Here is a 15,217-nt window from a genome sequence, read left to right on the forward strand (position 1 = left end):
TTTAGTAAAATTCAGATCATCTTATTGCTCAAATAGGATTCATGCCATTCGGACTCTACTACTACTACTACTACTATTTGATGTAATGTTAGAGTGATTTGAATATTGACCTACATTTAAGTTGGGTAGTAATATAAGCATAGTTCTGCTTCTGCCACTTTCATTAATGTTAGTCGTAAATTTTCTATATTTTAATTATCCTGTTTGAAGTTCTAAACAGTTAAATCCCTTTTCCATAGGCGAGCTAGACGCCAAGATGTTAAGTATGGAGACCCAATCACCCAGTGCTGGGACATAGAAGAGAGTAAGTATAGGTTTAATGTGCTCTTCTCTCATTTAAAACTTTAAGCCTAGTCTTTGCGTGTCTTTTCATTATATAACTTAAAACATCTATTATACAGGAAGATCTCATTTTGCGAAATGCTTGTATTCTGGGAAAGCATTGGGAGATTTTATAAATCAACACCCTGTCCATGTGCCTAAGTGAATAAGCCTTTGTTATATCATTGTTTCATATGTCCTTTAACATTTCTGTACATTTTTTTTCTTTTTTACTGCCTTATCTATCTTTGTAAAGTTTGAGAACTGTTATTAAAGATAAAACAAGATAAAGTCCAAAACATATGGACATTGAAAGAAAACTCAGAAACCCTGCCAGAAAAGTCTGATAGCAGGGCAGGCTAAGCACTTATTAGAAAGAAGTGTTAGGTAGCTTGTGCATTATTTCTATTCACTTATTAATTCAGGTCTTCAATCACTAAATACTTATTAGTGAGTTGCATGTGCAAATAATTGTCTCAGTTATACTTTGTGAGACAAAGAAACTCCTTAGAGAGCTTATAATTCTTTGGGGAGATACATAAGGCACAATTAGTGATAAGGGAATTTAGCAAAAAGAGAGATCACCAGAGGCTGTATAGTTCAGAGGAAATTTCATAGAAAGTTGAATATCTGAATATGATAAGTACAGAGTGGGGAATAGAGAAGTGATTTGTTGAATAACTGTGCAAACAGAGAAAAATCTATAAAATTATATATTCTAGAGCTTTACTTACTTTCCACTGTCCAGCTCTGCCATCAGATAGGAAATATAAGTGCACGTGCGCATGCACGCACATACGCACGCGCACGTACACAGCTGGAGGAAGAAAAGAACTGCCTACCCTTCATCACATTGTCAGTAACCATCCTATAATTTAATAAACAACCCAAATTGTATAGTCTATTACTTATGATCCAGCTGTGTTTCTATAATTTAAAAATAAAACAATTATTTATAATTCATAATTTCATTCTCCTGAAAAATAAGCTATGGCCTAGAATTGTATTTTGAGTTCTCATTCTGATATGTACATGACTCACAGTCATGTCCAGTGTTTTCTTTGAAAACCATCACTGGGTGCTAAGTGTACAGTTTTCCTTGTGTGCATATGAGGTTTATCAGGAAATATTAGAGTCATTGAAGATATCAGTGAACACAAAGGATCTGCACACAATGCAATATACAGATGATGTATCATAGAATTGTACACTTGAAACCTATATAGTTTTATTAACCAATGTCACTCTAATAAATTCAATTATAAAAACACAAAAAGAAAATCTGTGCATTCATGGAACTTATATTCAAGTGTGTATTAGGGGAGGTAATAGGCAATAAACATAAAAACAAATAATACGTATGCTCTGTCAGATGATAATACATATTACGAAGAGTTATAAAACACAATTGCTGCCTAAGGCACTTACAATTATTGTCTCCACTTCACCAGATCCCATTTTTTCTATAACCCAGTGCACACAGGCTTTTCTCAGCAGCAGCAGCACTTGACCCAATCCATTTGTTTTCAAGGTCACCAGCAATTTCTACTTTGCCAAATCCAATGGTCAATTTTTAGTTTTCATTTTTATTTAATCTCTAACTCCTTTCTTAAGACACCTTCATTATTTGACTTCCATGCAGTGCTATTCCGGTTCTCATGGCCCCATGAGAACTGATTGTTGATTAGGAAATTTGTGAGCTGGTTTTAAACCATTGGTAATTTGAGTCAGCCTGCAACCCTGGTATGTGCCCTGACTGGGAATCAAACCAGCAACCTTGTGGTGCACAGGGCGACACCCAACCAACTCAGCCACACTGGTCAGGGCACCTTCTGAGTGTTCTTAGCTTTCTTTTTCAACCCACCACCTGAATATTCAATCTGCCTATTCACTCCCTAATACCATCAATGTCAATACTACCATACTCACAAATTCACAATCTTGTTCTGAACTTTCTCTGTATGCCAGGATTGTATGCTCATATGCCTACTCAAGAACCCCTCTTAGATGCCTAAAATCATCTGAAATTAGATCTGCGAAAGAATTCTTATCTTCTCCAAAACTTACCTGTTCAGCAGAATTTCTCATATTAATAAATAGCACCACTGTTCACCCAACTGCTTGGGTCAAAAGCAGCCAGTTATTTTTCTTGTATTATTATTTCCAGTCAAATTAACAACTTTGTGTCCAAGAGTCACTGTTTTTACTGATTTGAAAAAGGATTTTATACAGTCTGCTCACTATTTCACTTTATTAGTTGATTTTGCTGATTTGTCTTTTATTAAAAGACAGTTCTTTGGTTGAATCAGTCTAACTGAGTTCCTCTTGAGCCCTTGCCCATCACCTAATAATCAACTATTAATCAACCTGCATCCTCTCTGCATTGTTCATGAACTCCCTTTGCTCAGGAAAACGGTATCTGTTACTGGGAAATGATGCATGTCTTTCTCTTCCAGATCGGCACTGGTGATCTTTCTGTGCATTAGGAATTTATTATCTGTGAAAATTATAGTTATAATCTGTTCAGTTGGCAGAGATAGTGGATAGATTATAGATTCCAAATGGAATCCACACATTTTGAAGGTTAGATTATAGACAGACAGATAATGATGTTGTCAGCAGACTTCACTTAACCATGGCTGGTAAAACATGAATAAGTTCAAAAGGGGTTTCTTGAAAAGAAGCCTGGCCAATGGGTGTATGTACATTCATGGTATTTGCTGATAATTTTGTGCATAGATTTAGGATTCGCTTAGGTCCCTTAAGCCTTACTCTGGTTTATGCTTAAAATGCTAAGTAGGCCCATCTGCAGAATTGAGACATCTGAACAGACGATGAAAAAGTGCATGTTTGGGCCAGGCTGAGCAGCTGTCCTTTTTTATTTGATCAAATTTGAGCTACAGATCTTAGATCACACATGGGACACAGCCTTTGGCTATTCAGGATGGAATGTATTTCAGATGGTGCAGTTGATTTACGGAATAAGGTGTCTGAGACACTGCTCCTTTAGCATCCCATTAACTATCTTATAGTAAATGCATGCTGGGCTAAATTATCCTTCTTTGAATAAAACAATATACAGGCTGGGGCAAAGTAGGTATACAGTTGTTTGTATGGAAGGTAATACAGTAATTAATACAAAATAACACAAGAATAAACTCTGTCTCGTGTACTCACAACTGGAAACCTACCTTTACGCCAGCCTGTATTTTGGTAAGTATTATAGATAAGGTCCCGGTTCTGAGTATGGGAGCCTCTAGCTTATTATCATTATAGAATTGCATCAAGTATAGACCACTGTTCTTACTTTTCTAACATCAAAATATCTTAATGTTATGTGGTCAGTTTTTTGGACCAATTTATGATAGAATGTCTCTTTAAAGGTAAAGTAAATTGCTCTTCCAGAACTATCTACAAAATTAAAGGTGTTAAAGTATTTAAAAATGTTAATAGTTTATTCATTTCAGCTCAGAGAAATATAGTCAATGTTTAGAGTTAGACCTGGTGAATTCTTATTTTAAAACAGCGGTTCTCAACCTGTGGGTCGCGACCCCTTTGGCGGTCAAAGACCCTTTCACAGGGGTCACCTAAAGCCATCCTGCATATCAGATATTTACGTTACGATTCATAACAGTAGCAACATTACAGTTATGAAGTAGCAACGAAAATAATTTTATGGTTGGGTCACAACATGAGGAACTGTATTTAAAGGGCCAGAAGGTTGAGAACCACTGTTTTGAAATGTCAATGGCAAATAGTTAATATATTGATGAAAGTGTGAAAATTGCAAGGAAGAGATAGAGTTTTAAAAATCAATCTCTTAGATAATATTTGACTTTTAGGTAATAATATTATAACATAATTTCCTTTCTCTTTAATAATGTGTATGAATCTTCCCCCATGGCATCTGTTCTAAATTAGTCTATTTTCCCATTGCTTTCAAAATCAGGTCAAGGTTAATCTCCTATTCCATGTTTGCTTTCCAGGCATTACTCACGAAGCTGCTGATGAAAAGGTGATTTTTGGCATTGAATTTAATTCAACTTTTCTGGAATGTATACCTAAATCCCAACAAGCATCTATTAAGTGGTATATCCAGCGGGCTGGAGAGGAACACCGAGAGGAGGTAAGTCATTGCCATCAAAAAAGCTCACCTTGAGGAAAATAGTATAAAACTTAAATCGGATTTTGTTTGTGAGAGATGTTCAACTTCTAGTGCCATATGGTGCTCTCGTCACTATTTGATAAAAAGGAAAATAACAGTTTATACCCATTAACAACAAAGGTTACAACACCTTTGAGATAAGAATAGCCCAATTTAATAAAAAAAGTTATTAATAAAATATATTTAACAGAAGGTTGAATGTTTAAAAAGAAATTGTGTATTTTAATAAAATTTATTTCTCATAGAATGTCTGTATTTTAGAACAATTCCCTGACCAAGAACAAGAACACAATATTTCCCCTCATTGTAGCACAAGGACTAAATTTTAGCTCAAATTGTGTTCAGTTTAGATCATAAAATGACACATGTCAAGTATGTATAAAAAAGAAATGAAATATATATCATAAGAAATATATATCTTATGAATAGATACTTATCTGGACATATGTACATTTTCACTCTCCTGTATTAAAATTAAATCAACAGAGGGAAAAGTAAGATGGATGTTCTGTTCATCTTTTTACTTTTTTCTGGTTCAGTCATTCTAACACATATGTGTGATTGAAACATATCACGAGATTTTATGAGGTCTAAAGATGTCAACTTAAGGGGATGAGTTGGGTAGTCTAAAAAATCCTGTATTAATATTTTTTGAATGTCATGAAACAAAGGTTAACTGGCAGAATTCTTTCAGTACCTAAAAGAAAACTGATGACACTCACTCTACAGTTCTAAAATTCCCAATATTAAAACTAAGACACTGTAATGAATAATGGAATGAGTGCAGGATTCAGAATTCCTTTGTTCATATCACTGAGCCCCAATGGGCCAGAATTTTATAACAAAATAAATCCAAAAGTTATTGTGAAAATAAAAATGAGAAAATACATATAAGAATGTGAATTTCAAAGCAAAGGATTACTCACAAGTGTAAAGTACGCATATAAAATTGCAGATACTCTCAGGGAGGATGTGTAAAACAGGAAATAGCGCGGATCATGTGTTCAGCTTGACTGCTGAGCATTTATGAGCAGGTTGTAACTTCTCGAACACTCCATTTCTTGGTCATATAAGGAGGTGACCAAATGTTCTCTGAAATAGCAGCCTCCTTGATAAGTCTATAAACATTTAAAATAGTATATGTAATTAACTAAATATTAGTATGGAACGGTGGTTGTCAGCCGCAGGGGACTTTGCTCTCAGAGTGCTCACATTTGGCAACATTTTGGTTGTCACAACCTGGGTGGGAGGGGTGAAGGGTGCTAGTGGGTAGAGATCAGAGGTCGGGGACTGTGTTAATTAGCTCACAAGGCACAATCTCTCACAATGAAGAATTATCTGGCCCCAATTTCAGTGCTGAGTTAAGAAAACTTGGGGTAAGAGAATCAAATTTTATCATAAGATATTGGTTCAAAGATATGTTTCCCCATTTACAGGGTGGAGCAAAAGTAGGTTTACAGTTGTTCGTATGGAAAATAGTACACTAATAAAAGAAAAACATGCAAATTGGTGTCACTCCAATACCCCCACCAGCCAATCAGAGCAATTATGCAAATAACCCAACAAAGATGGCGGTTAATTTGCATACGTAGGCATGGAGTGAAGACTGAAGACTGAAGAGGCTTGGCTTCTCCACTGTGGCTGGACCAAAGGCCTGGGTCCTGGGTGCTGGAGGAAAACCGGTGCCGGCAGCCAGGGGAAGGAAGGCCTATTGAGCGAATCTTCATGCAACGGGCTTCTAGTTAATAAATAATAATATAAGAATAAACTCTTTTTTGTGTACTCAGAACTGTAAACCTACTTTTGCCCCACACTGTATTAAAAAGTTAGTGTCATTCTCTTCATCGATCTTTAAGAATAAAATGTTATATCAAAATAATGACACAACATGTTAATACCAAGGGAATAACTTCATCCTTATTATGTCAGATTGACCTGGTAAAACTTGATTCTTTTTTTTCTTTATTGATTAAGGTATTATATATATAAGCTTGATCCTTCATTATCACTGACATCTATAAATTCTAAAATTATGGCATATCCATGCTAAATGTTTATTTTTAGGATCCTAATTTACCAGTATATATTGAAATATTATCTGACATAGAAGTTTATTTTATTTCAACATATAAAACATTTACTTTTTATCCAAGAAATATTGGAAGTCCTGGCTGGTTTGGGTCAGTGGATAGGGCATAAGTCTGCAGACTGAAAGTCCCAGGTTTGATTCCAGTCAAGGGCACTTACCTCCATTGCAGGCTCGATCGGGACACATGCAGGAGGCAACCAATTGATGTGTCTCTCTCACATTGATGTTTCTCTCTCTGTGTCTCTCCCAACTCCCTTCTACTCCCTCTAAAAATCAATGGAAAAATATTCTCAGGTGAGGATTAACAACATATACTAGTATATATGAAAAATGTTATCTGAATTTTTTAACATACTGATTTTCTATTAGATACATGGCAATATTTTAGTTTTAAATGTCCCAAATCACTATTTTCAATTTTATAGTTAATAAAGTTTAATCATTTCTTTTCAGTGATAGACTTACATTTGACTCTGCATGTTTGCATTCACATCTTTCATCCTCCTGAAAATGTTATGTGTTCCTTTATTTACTTTTTAGCAGTATATCATACAGTCATGGTGGTACCATGCTCCATGAATTTCAATGGAGCAGAAATAGTATGTTTATTGAATTTTACTTAAAAGTATCTGAGCTGTAATATTTCAAATGGTATATTCATTTATCTTTGTAAATAGCTAGTCACACTTGGTCCAGGTTCTGCCATACCGCTTCCTGAGCTGAGGAAAGGGGCCAGATCCACACTAGGTTTGAAACATTTTCCCCAGCAGGATACCTTCTGCTCCTTACCAGGGAAGTCACAGTCAGGAATCTTTCCTCCCCTCAAAATCAGCCTGAGGGAGGGACGAGGATCTCCTGTGGCACAGAGGCTGTCACCAGGTTTTTCTCTGCCAAGGGGAGGACATTTCCTCACTGAGCTGTTTCACAGTTGGGTGCTGCTGGGAAGGTCATGAGTCAGTTATCTGCTGACTTCCTTGTAAAGCTGTGCTGGAAATGGATGATGTTTATGCTATAACGAGCGACTTCATCGGCAGTCCCCAAGCTTCTGTTGAACTTTGGGGATCTTGAGGAATAGAAGAGACAATACCACATGCTAGTTACAGTAGTCTTTTTTTTCTGTGGATTTTAAAAGCATTTTATAAAGCATCTTCAAATATTTGTGTTTTTCCCTTTGTAGGTCTTTGTTTTATTTTGTGTGTTTTTTAATTATAAAAGTAATAGCAATGGTTTTGAAAATATAGAGATATATAAAGAACTATGAGGCCTCTTAAGCATAGATAAGCACAAATACTGTATTTTGATGTCTATTCCAGCATTTTCCCCACTAACCATTACATTGTGAGCAGTTTCCCTTGTCATTCAATTTTAATACCATATTTTTTTCTGTCCCTACTCCCACTGTCCTGATGCCACAGTCATCATGAATGTTCCATGTTTTATTTAAATAGCTCATGTTTTCTCTCAAAAGAGAGTAAGCAACCTCCCTATATCTAAATCTTTCTCTACTTTTCTATTTTCTTCAGACAAACACTTTAGAGAAAAATAAGTAAGATAAAGGATTTTATTGTCTTTGTGGCTTGTGATAAACAAGTGTATATTGCCAATTTTTCATTGAAATCACCATATGGGTGCCTTTTCTGAACTCCTGAGGTGATATTTTACACTATAATTTAAGGAAATCATTAGCAGTTTGATATGAAAAAATATTATATTGTTTTAATGTCTATTTCTTTGAATATTACTGGATATTAATTACCTTCTTACATTTCTTGGCTATTAGCTTCAGTTGTATCTGGTAAATTGCCTTAAAATTTGCTTGGTTTACATCAATGTATTTATTTAAAAAATATTTTATCCAGCCATTTATATATATTAGATATTAACATTTTAATATTATGCATATTAGAAATAACTTTTTACTATTTTATTGCTGAAAGTTTTTGTTTCTAACATACAAAAGATTTATACTTTATATTTATAATTTATATAAATCAATTGGTTTATATCTATATATTTCTCACTTATGCTTAAAAATTCCTTGTTTGATGAAATGGAAAATACATATTTTGTAATTATTTTATGATTTTACTTTTAAAATTACAATTCACATTTTATATTTACATTTACTCAAAGATATTAAATAAATCTAGGGGTTAGTTATGTATACTTCAGTTTTTTTTTCTTTTAAATTATGAGCCAGTTGCCTCAGCGCTATTTTTAAATGTCTTTCTTCTGTTTGTTGAAAAAAGGAGATATTCCTGAAACCCCAGTCACATCGAGGACGTGTGCAATGCTTTAGCTATGAAAGAAATGACAGGTGAATTATCTGCAAAGGAATTACCATTAGGCTGCTATTATCAGAGAACGAAGTCCCTGACCTTTACCTGCTGCTTAGTACCTAAATGTCCTTTGTCTCTTTCCATGTGACTCTTCTCATTTTAAATGAATTGCCCTTCATTGAAGATCTACATTTAATAATGCCGAATATATTATCACTGTTCACATTAGGCAAATGGATAGTCAACCCCAGTTCAAGCATGGTTTTGATTTGTAAAGCTGAGCAGTTTTTACTTACCACTTTAGAGCGGAGAAAATTCCATGAGTTTAAATTAGTGGCCAGAGATTACATTATCTCTTTGTAGAGGAGCTGAATCTTCTAAATTGACTGTGCTGACAGTTCACTGTCGAGACACAGTCTGCATAAAGCATCCTGTTCCAGAATGGAATGAAAGCATTACAGTGACTGAGAATGCAAAGTAGGCAAATGTTAATCAACCACTTAATTTCTGGGTCACAGATTTCTATCTCTAAATTGCAAAAGTCCTATGAAAATATGGCATTCAAAATATATTTTGTTAGAGATACCACTTCATATTTTTAAAATCTTAGAAAAAATAATCACTTACATGATCTAATAGACATTAGATAAATCCAGGAAGCCTAAAATTTAGTTTATTTATTTATTTATCTTTTAATATATTTTTATGGATTTCAGAGAGGAAGGGAGAAGGAAAGAGAGATAGAAACATCAGTGATGAGAGAGAATCATTGATTGGCTGCTTCTTGCCTGCCTCTTACTGGGGATCAAGCCCACAACTCGGGCCTATGCACTTGACTGGAATTGAACCTGGGACCCTTCAGTCTGCAGGCTGATGCTCTATCCACTGAGCCAAACCAGCTAGGGCTTATTAAATAAGTTTTATATCTGTAGGTAAAAAGCCAAAGTAAAACTAAGCATTTCATGGAAGCAAGGGAAGGTGAAGAAGGATCACAATGGAGTAATGAAATGCCAGGTGTCTATGAAACTCTGAGTCCTGTGGGGGCGGAAGCAGTATGGAAAGGAGGGAAGGGAACGAGACTTCAGAGCACAACAGTGTAAGCAGGATGCAAAAAGAGAACAGCAAAAACAATGACAAAGTGTTGCATATTTTGTGTGAAATCAAAGTAGTAATTTCTTCCTGTCAGGAGATTAAAGAGAACAATAAAAAGTAGTGAGTCTCAGCTGTGACAATCTTTAAAACCACATTAAACAGTTTAAACGTTAGCAAGAATACCAGCTATGAAAGGAAATCTAGAGATGAACTGAAAAGAAAGTTACCTGCTTTGATTGTCATGCTAATAACCACAGGTCATTTTCTATTAAAGAACTACAGAAATAAAGGTTTCAGAACGTCACTTCTCCAACAACATGTAATGTTGCTAATAATACTTCACACTTTAACCTTCAAAGAGCTTTACTTTTACCCCCCCACTCCCCCCCAAAAAAAAGAAAAGAAAAAAAACACACACACCACCATATGCTATGTCACCAACTTGATAAATGGGAGACCAAGCAAGGAAGATAAATGAGTTATCATCAGAAGCCTAACAGATAGGGACCAGAACCTAGGCTTATGGAGTCAGTGTTTGTGTTCTAAGGAGTATTTAAATTAAAAAAAAAGTATTTCTACAGTAAAATTATATATATATATCTTCAGTGTGTTAAATTTGAGATTGATGTTTCTGTTTCAGCCTGGCCTTTTAGAACCCTACCAATTCAACTTATTTTAGGGGACAAGACTCCTCTGGTTACTGAGGATATAAGTGAATTCAAGATTAGTTTGTGTTACAATAGCATTAAAAAATGTCCGGTCCTTTAGAATACATTCCTTAGAAAAAATGTTATACACCCAGCTCACCAAATGGGCAAAGTAAAGGAAACAAACACCCAAAACCCCAATGGTGTGGCTTCAGTGTAGAGCGAAGTCAGGGCTGGAGACCATTCAGCCTCATTAACCAGGGATCTGCTCTGTGACCTGCCTGTGGCCTTGTGTGGTACCCCACCAGCTGCACTTCCCTGGCACAGAGGGTGGTTGGCCATATACTTGTTCGTTGGCTGGGCTGGTAGCCAGAGATGTTTCTTTTCCTTTTCTCATATTTCCAGAATTGAAGGATTTTTCCTACATATTTTTCACATAAAGAGGCAGAGCGTAGTCCACCCACTGTGAATAAATTTAATTTAGTCGTCTTTATGCCGCCTTGATTTCCATCATCTGAAAGTCTACAATACAGGGGCAGATGTGTAAACTGGAAGGCTTCCAGACTTCTTTGTTGTTGTTGTGATTCTGCTTAATGCCGGGCCACTTCACAATCTCCACATTAAACAGGCCTCTTGTGTCAGTAAACATGCCTTTAGTTTTAGTGAAGATAGGTTCGCTATTCACACCAGATTGTGGGCCAGGCAAGCTAAACTGTTTGAATTGCCTTTCAGTAGTATCGCTTCAAAGGGCAAAGAGCGTCGCATTTCAGGGACGTTCTTTTTGTTCCTTGAGCGTTCTCACACTCGAAATCACATTACCATGTTGTAGTATATTGAGGTATGGCAAATATTTCCACTAATGACATCGTCTGAGATATCATATATACACACAGTATCAAAATTCAATCCAGAGTGAAGAGGGAAATTCAGCTTTAAATGTTGCTATCCTTCTGAATATGGTTCTGCTTAATGGTTAGCTCTAACTTTCAAAAGGCTGTATCCACGCCTCTCCACTGACTTTTAACAAGTCACCACTTAGTTCCCATATGCTATTCAGATCATTTATTTGGTGATATCTAGAAAACAGAGTAAATTCCTTTTGAAATCATTGTTCTAGTCTACATTAAAGGTGGTAGCATGCACTAAAGCTACTCATATTTTTCTATACATGACTGTCTATGTCACATTCTAGCTCTGCAATTCTTAGAACACCAATTGGCATCTGAAATCTCTGTGTAGGTGGTCAGTTGATAGTTTCCAGTTTTACTTCATTCCTTTTTACAGCTTTTCATTCCTATCCATAGACTGGGAGAAAAACTAATCATATTCCAAAGGTTCAGTTAGGTATTGTGAAATGCAAACATGCATTTTGGGGGGCTATTACCTCACTTGAGGTTTTTTCACTCTCTTTGCCTATGGCTGACAATATTATGCTTGATGACAGAGAGACAGGGAGCATATCTTAGGTTCATCTAAGTAAAACGATGTAGCCTGTTTGCATTTGCTCATAGCCTCTCTGGTTTTCATTTATTACCTACATTTTTTTTCCCAATTCTGCAGCTGAAACCTGATGAAAGGATCATCAAAACAGAATATGGGCTACTGATTCGAAGTTTGCAGAAGAAGGACTCTGGGATGTATTACTGCAAAGCACAGGAGCACACTTTTATCCACACCATAGTGAAGCTGACTTTGAACGTCATTGAGAACGAACAGATGGAAAACACCCAGAGGGCAGAGCACGAGGAGGGGCAGGTCAAGGATCTGCTGGCCGAGTCACGGTTGAGATACAAAGACTACATCCAAATCCTCAGCAGCCCGAACTTCAGCCTCGACCAGTACTGCGAACAGATGTGGCACCGGGAGAAGCGGAGGCAGCGCAACAAGGGCGTCCCCAAGTGGAAGCACATGCAGGAAATGAAGAAGAAACGGAATCGAAGACATCACGGAGAGGAGCTTCCGAGAGCGGTGGCCACGTAGTTTCCTATTTAATTTAAAGAAAAGAATCCTTTTACCCGCAAAAATACTGTCTCCTGTTTGTACATCCTTGATACTAACTCCTACGAGTTTTCCATGGTGTTTTGTTAAGGCACGAGAAAAACAATCCGAGTAAGACTATGTGTGGTGGATATGGCAAAGGCGGGGCAAGTAAGTCATCTGAACCAGTTTTCCAAGAACTAAACTTGCACCTGCAATGCATCAGAGTTATCTTCAAAATAGGGACTTCACATTTGTAAATGTTTTGTGTTCTGAGTTTTTGAATTTATGATGTCATGTAAATAAGTGAGCTAAGCAAACAGCACCTTTGGTAATGTACTAAGGTGCTTCGTTTCCCTTGTGTGGCCATTAAGCATGGGGGTTACCATGCTGTTGTGCTTTGTGTTCTTATGAACAGATCTATCATTCCATTCTAGAACTGGCTACTTTCTGGTAAGAAGTGGAGGGAAGACACACATTCAGACCACTCATATAACAACAGGAACTTTCCCAATGAGCCACTCACTCTTGGTGCATGGTTTAGGAGTTTGGAGAGATGCATTATTTTTATCAGACCACAGGGATTATTTAGTGTACTACAGGCTTGATTTACTGAAGGTTATAAGTGTTCCTCCAGGATTCCTTATGACTTACCAGGAGAAACAGGTTCATGGAGCGACATTGGTGCTCAGTTATGTGTTTTTAGATTAAATGCTGAGCTTTGCAGGGACAGAATACTTAATAAATATTTAAGTAAGATATGGGAAAACATTTAAATAAAGTAAGGGGAACATCATGATGTACACTGCATCCTAATGGGAAAGCATGCAGATGGGATTTGTTAAGAGACAGAAGGAAAGACAGCTATAAATTCTGGCTTTGGGGAAAACTCATAGCCCCATAAAAAGGAAGAACAGTCACAAATAAAGTGGGTGAAATGCAATGTAGTTTTATTCACCAGAGTATAAGTAGCTGCCAATTTATAATACATCTGCTAAAAAATTCTAGATTATATTTTTAAAAAGCCTGCTAGCAAAAGGCTGAGGAAAAGTAAATTTTATAAAGGATCATGGAAAGAATGAACACAAATTTATTTACAACCAAGGGGATTTCAGTACTTTTTTAAAAAATTCATCATAATCTATAAATTATTTTCATTTACTGCCTTTAGTCTCTTGAATATTGGATTGTGGGACTTTATTTGAGTGAATAGAAAAGAACAATATATACATACATAGCAAAAGAATTAGGTAGACAATAGTGGTGGGGAGCGGGGAGATATATTGTTAAGTAACAGAACAAATGCAAAACTTTTGACAACGGAAAGGGTTAAATTAACTCTTTGACATCTTTTTTTCACAAATCTTTTTGCATTTCTGAGATTATATGCTGTTATTCAAGTAGCATTGTTTTAGTAATTTAATAATAAATAAGCCTACCGCCTGTAAAGAAAACAAACTCACAACATAAACATTCTTCGTATTTTGTTAGCACTTTCAAATATTGCCAGTTTGACTTTACCTCTGAGCCTGCATGGTATGTTTTCTGCCCATTTACGCGGGACTCACCTTTCTTTCTTCAACACAAAACCCTTAGCCTTCTTCTGTTTTGCCTTTTCACGCCCTTTTTAGTGTGAAATGAAAAATTAGTCACTTCCTCAAATGGAAGGCAGCCTTTCAGAAAACTAAATAGCAGACATTGCTAGTTTCTCATGCATTCTATGTGTCTTGAAAGAGAAGCCTGTGGGAACCCGTGTGATTAGAGGGCAACTTATTACCATGTTCAGTATCATGTCTGTGACTGGCTTTATGTTCAAAGCATTCTATCTCACATTCATTTTATTTGCATCTCTTACCTTTCAAAGTAGTCACTCTGATGTATGAGGTTAAGTACCCCTTTTGATATGAAACTCAAATATTTATAGATGTTTCTGTATAAGAAAAACTTAAGGATTTAAAACTTAGGTTTGAAAAACAGCAAACCAGAACAAATCACTCTTAAAAATTAATGCATAAGAATAGTTGTAGTAGGATCAGAGTGCTAATTAAATACCATAACAAGAGTGTTTGTGACTATTGATTTGCTAGGCTAAAATGTTCCAGGAATTCATAGTGAGCTCCAAGCAAATAAAGTGGGAGTATGTTTTATTTTTTAAAGATTTCCACGTATTTGTATGTCAGACAGTAATGATCAAATTATGGATGACTTTGAGAAAATTACATGAAGCTCAAATGTTAGGATTGACTTGCGAAAATAAATTTGGTTTTCATCCAAATATGAATGTCTAAGCCATATTTTATTTACTTCTTTCTTATCATAGTTATACAGACAAAATTTTGAAAACCTATTTTGATTTACAGCTAATACTCTGGCTACTTTGGTATAAAACTATTAATTTATGATAAACTCTTAAAATACATTTGAAATATTGTTAGTAAAATAAAATGTCATATAATAAAAACATATGGACAAAGATTTATGTGTATTTATAAAGATAGAGGACATCTAAACTACATTTAATTTTTTAACCTTTTGATTGCCTAGAACATTTGAGGAACAGTGTGAATATATTAAATGTAAGACAAGACACATTATATATACTTCTTTACCACTGAAGGTTTTACCGAATTCTCTTTGAAATAATGAA

At 35.7% G+C, this 15,217-nt stretch overlaps 1 protein-coding gene across 1 annotated transcript in view; it reads left to right on the plus strand.

The window, feature by feature from the left end:
• The window catches only part of SEMA3D (sema domain, immunoglobulin domain (Ig), short basic domain, secreted, (semaphorin) 3D), a 145,174-nt gene extending 130,329 nt beyond the window's left edge, over positions 1–14,845 (plus strand). The window contains exons 17-18 of the mRNA XM_014528194.1: positions 4,308–4,447; positions 12,154–14,845. Coding sequence (XP_014383680.1) covers positions 4,308–4,447; positions 12,154–12,573 — 560 coding nt within the window. The 3' untranslated portion in view covers positions 12,574–14,845. The remainder of the gene's footprint in view (positions 1–4,307; positions 4,448–12,153) is intronic.
• Positions 14,846–15,217: the final 372 nt, after the last annotated feature.

Source organism: Myotis brandtii, unplaced genomic scaffold (genome assembly GCF_000412655.1).
Source record: "Myotis brandtii unplaced genomic scaffold, ASM41265v1 scaffold621, whole genome shotgun sequence".
NCBI classification, from domain to species: domain Eukaryota; kingdom Metazoa; phylum Chordata; class Mammalia; order Chiroptera; family Vespertilionidae; genus Myotis; species Myotis brandtii.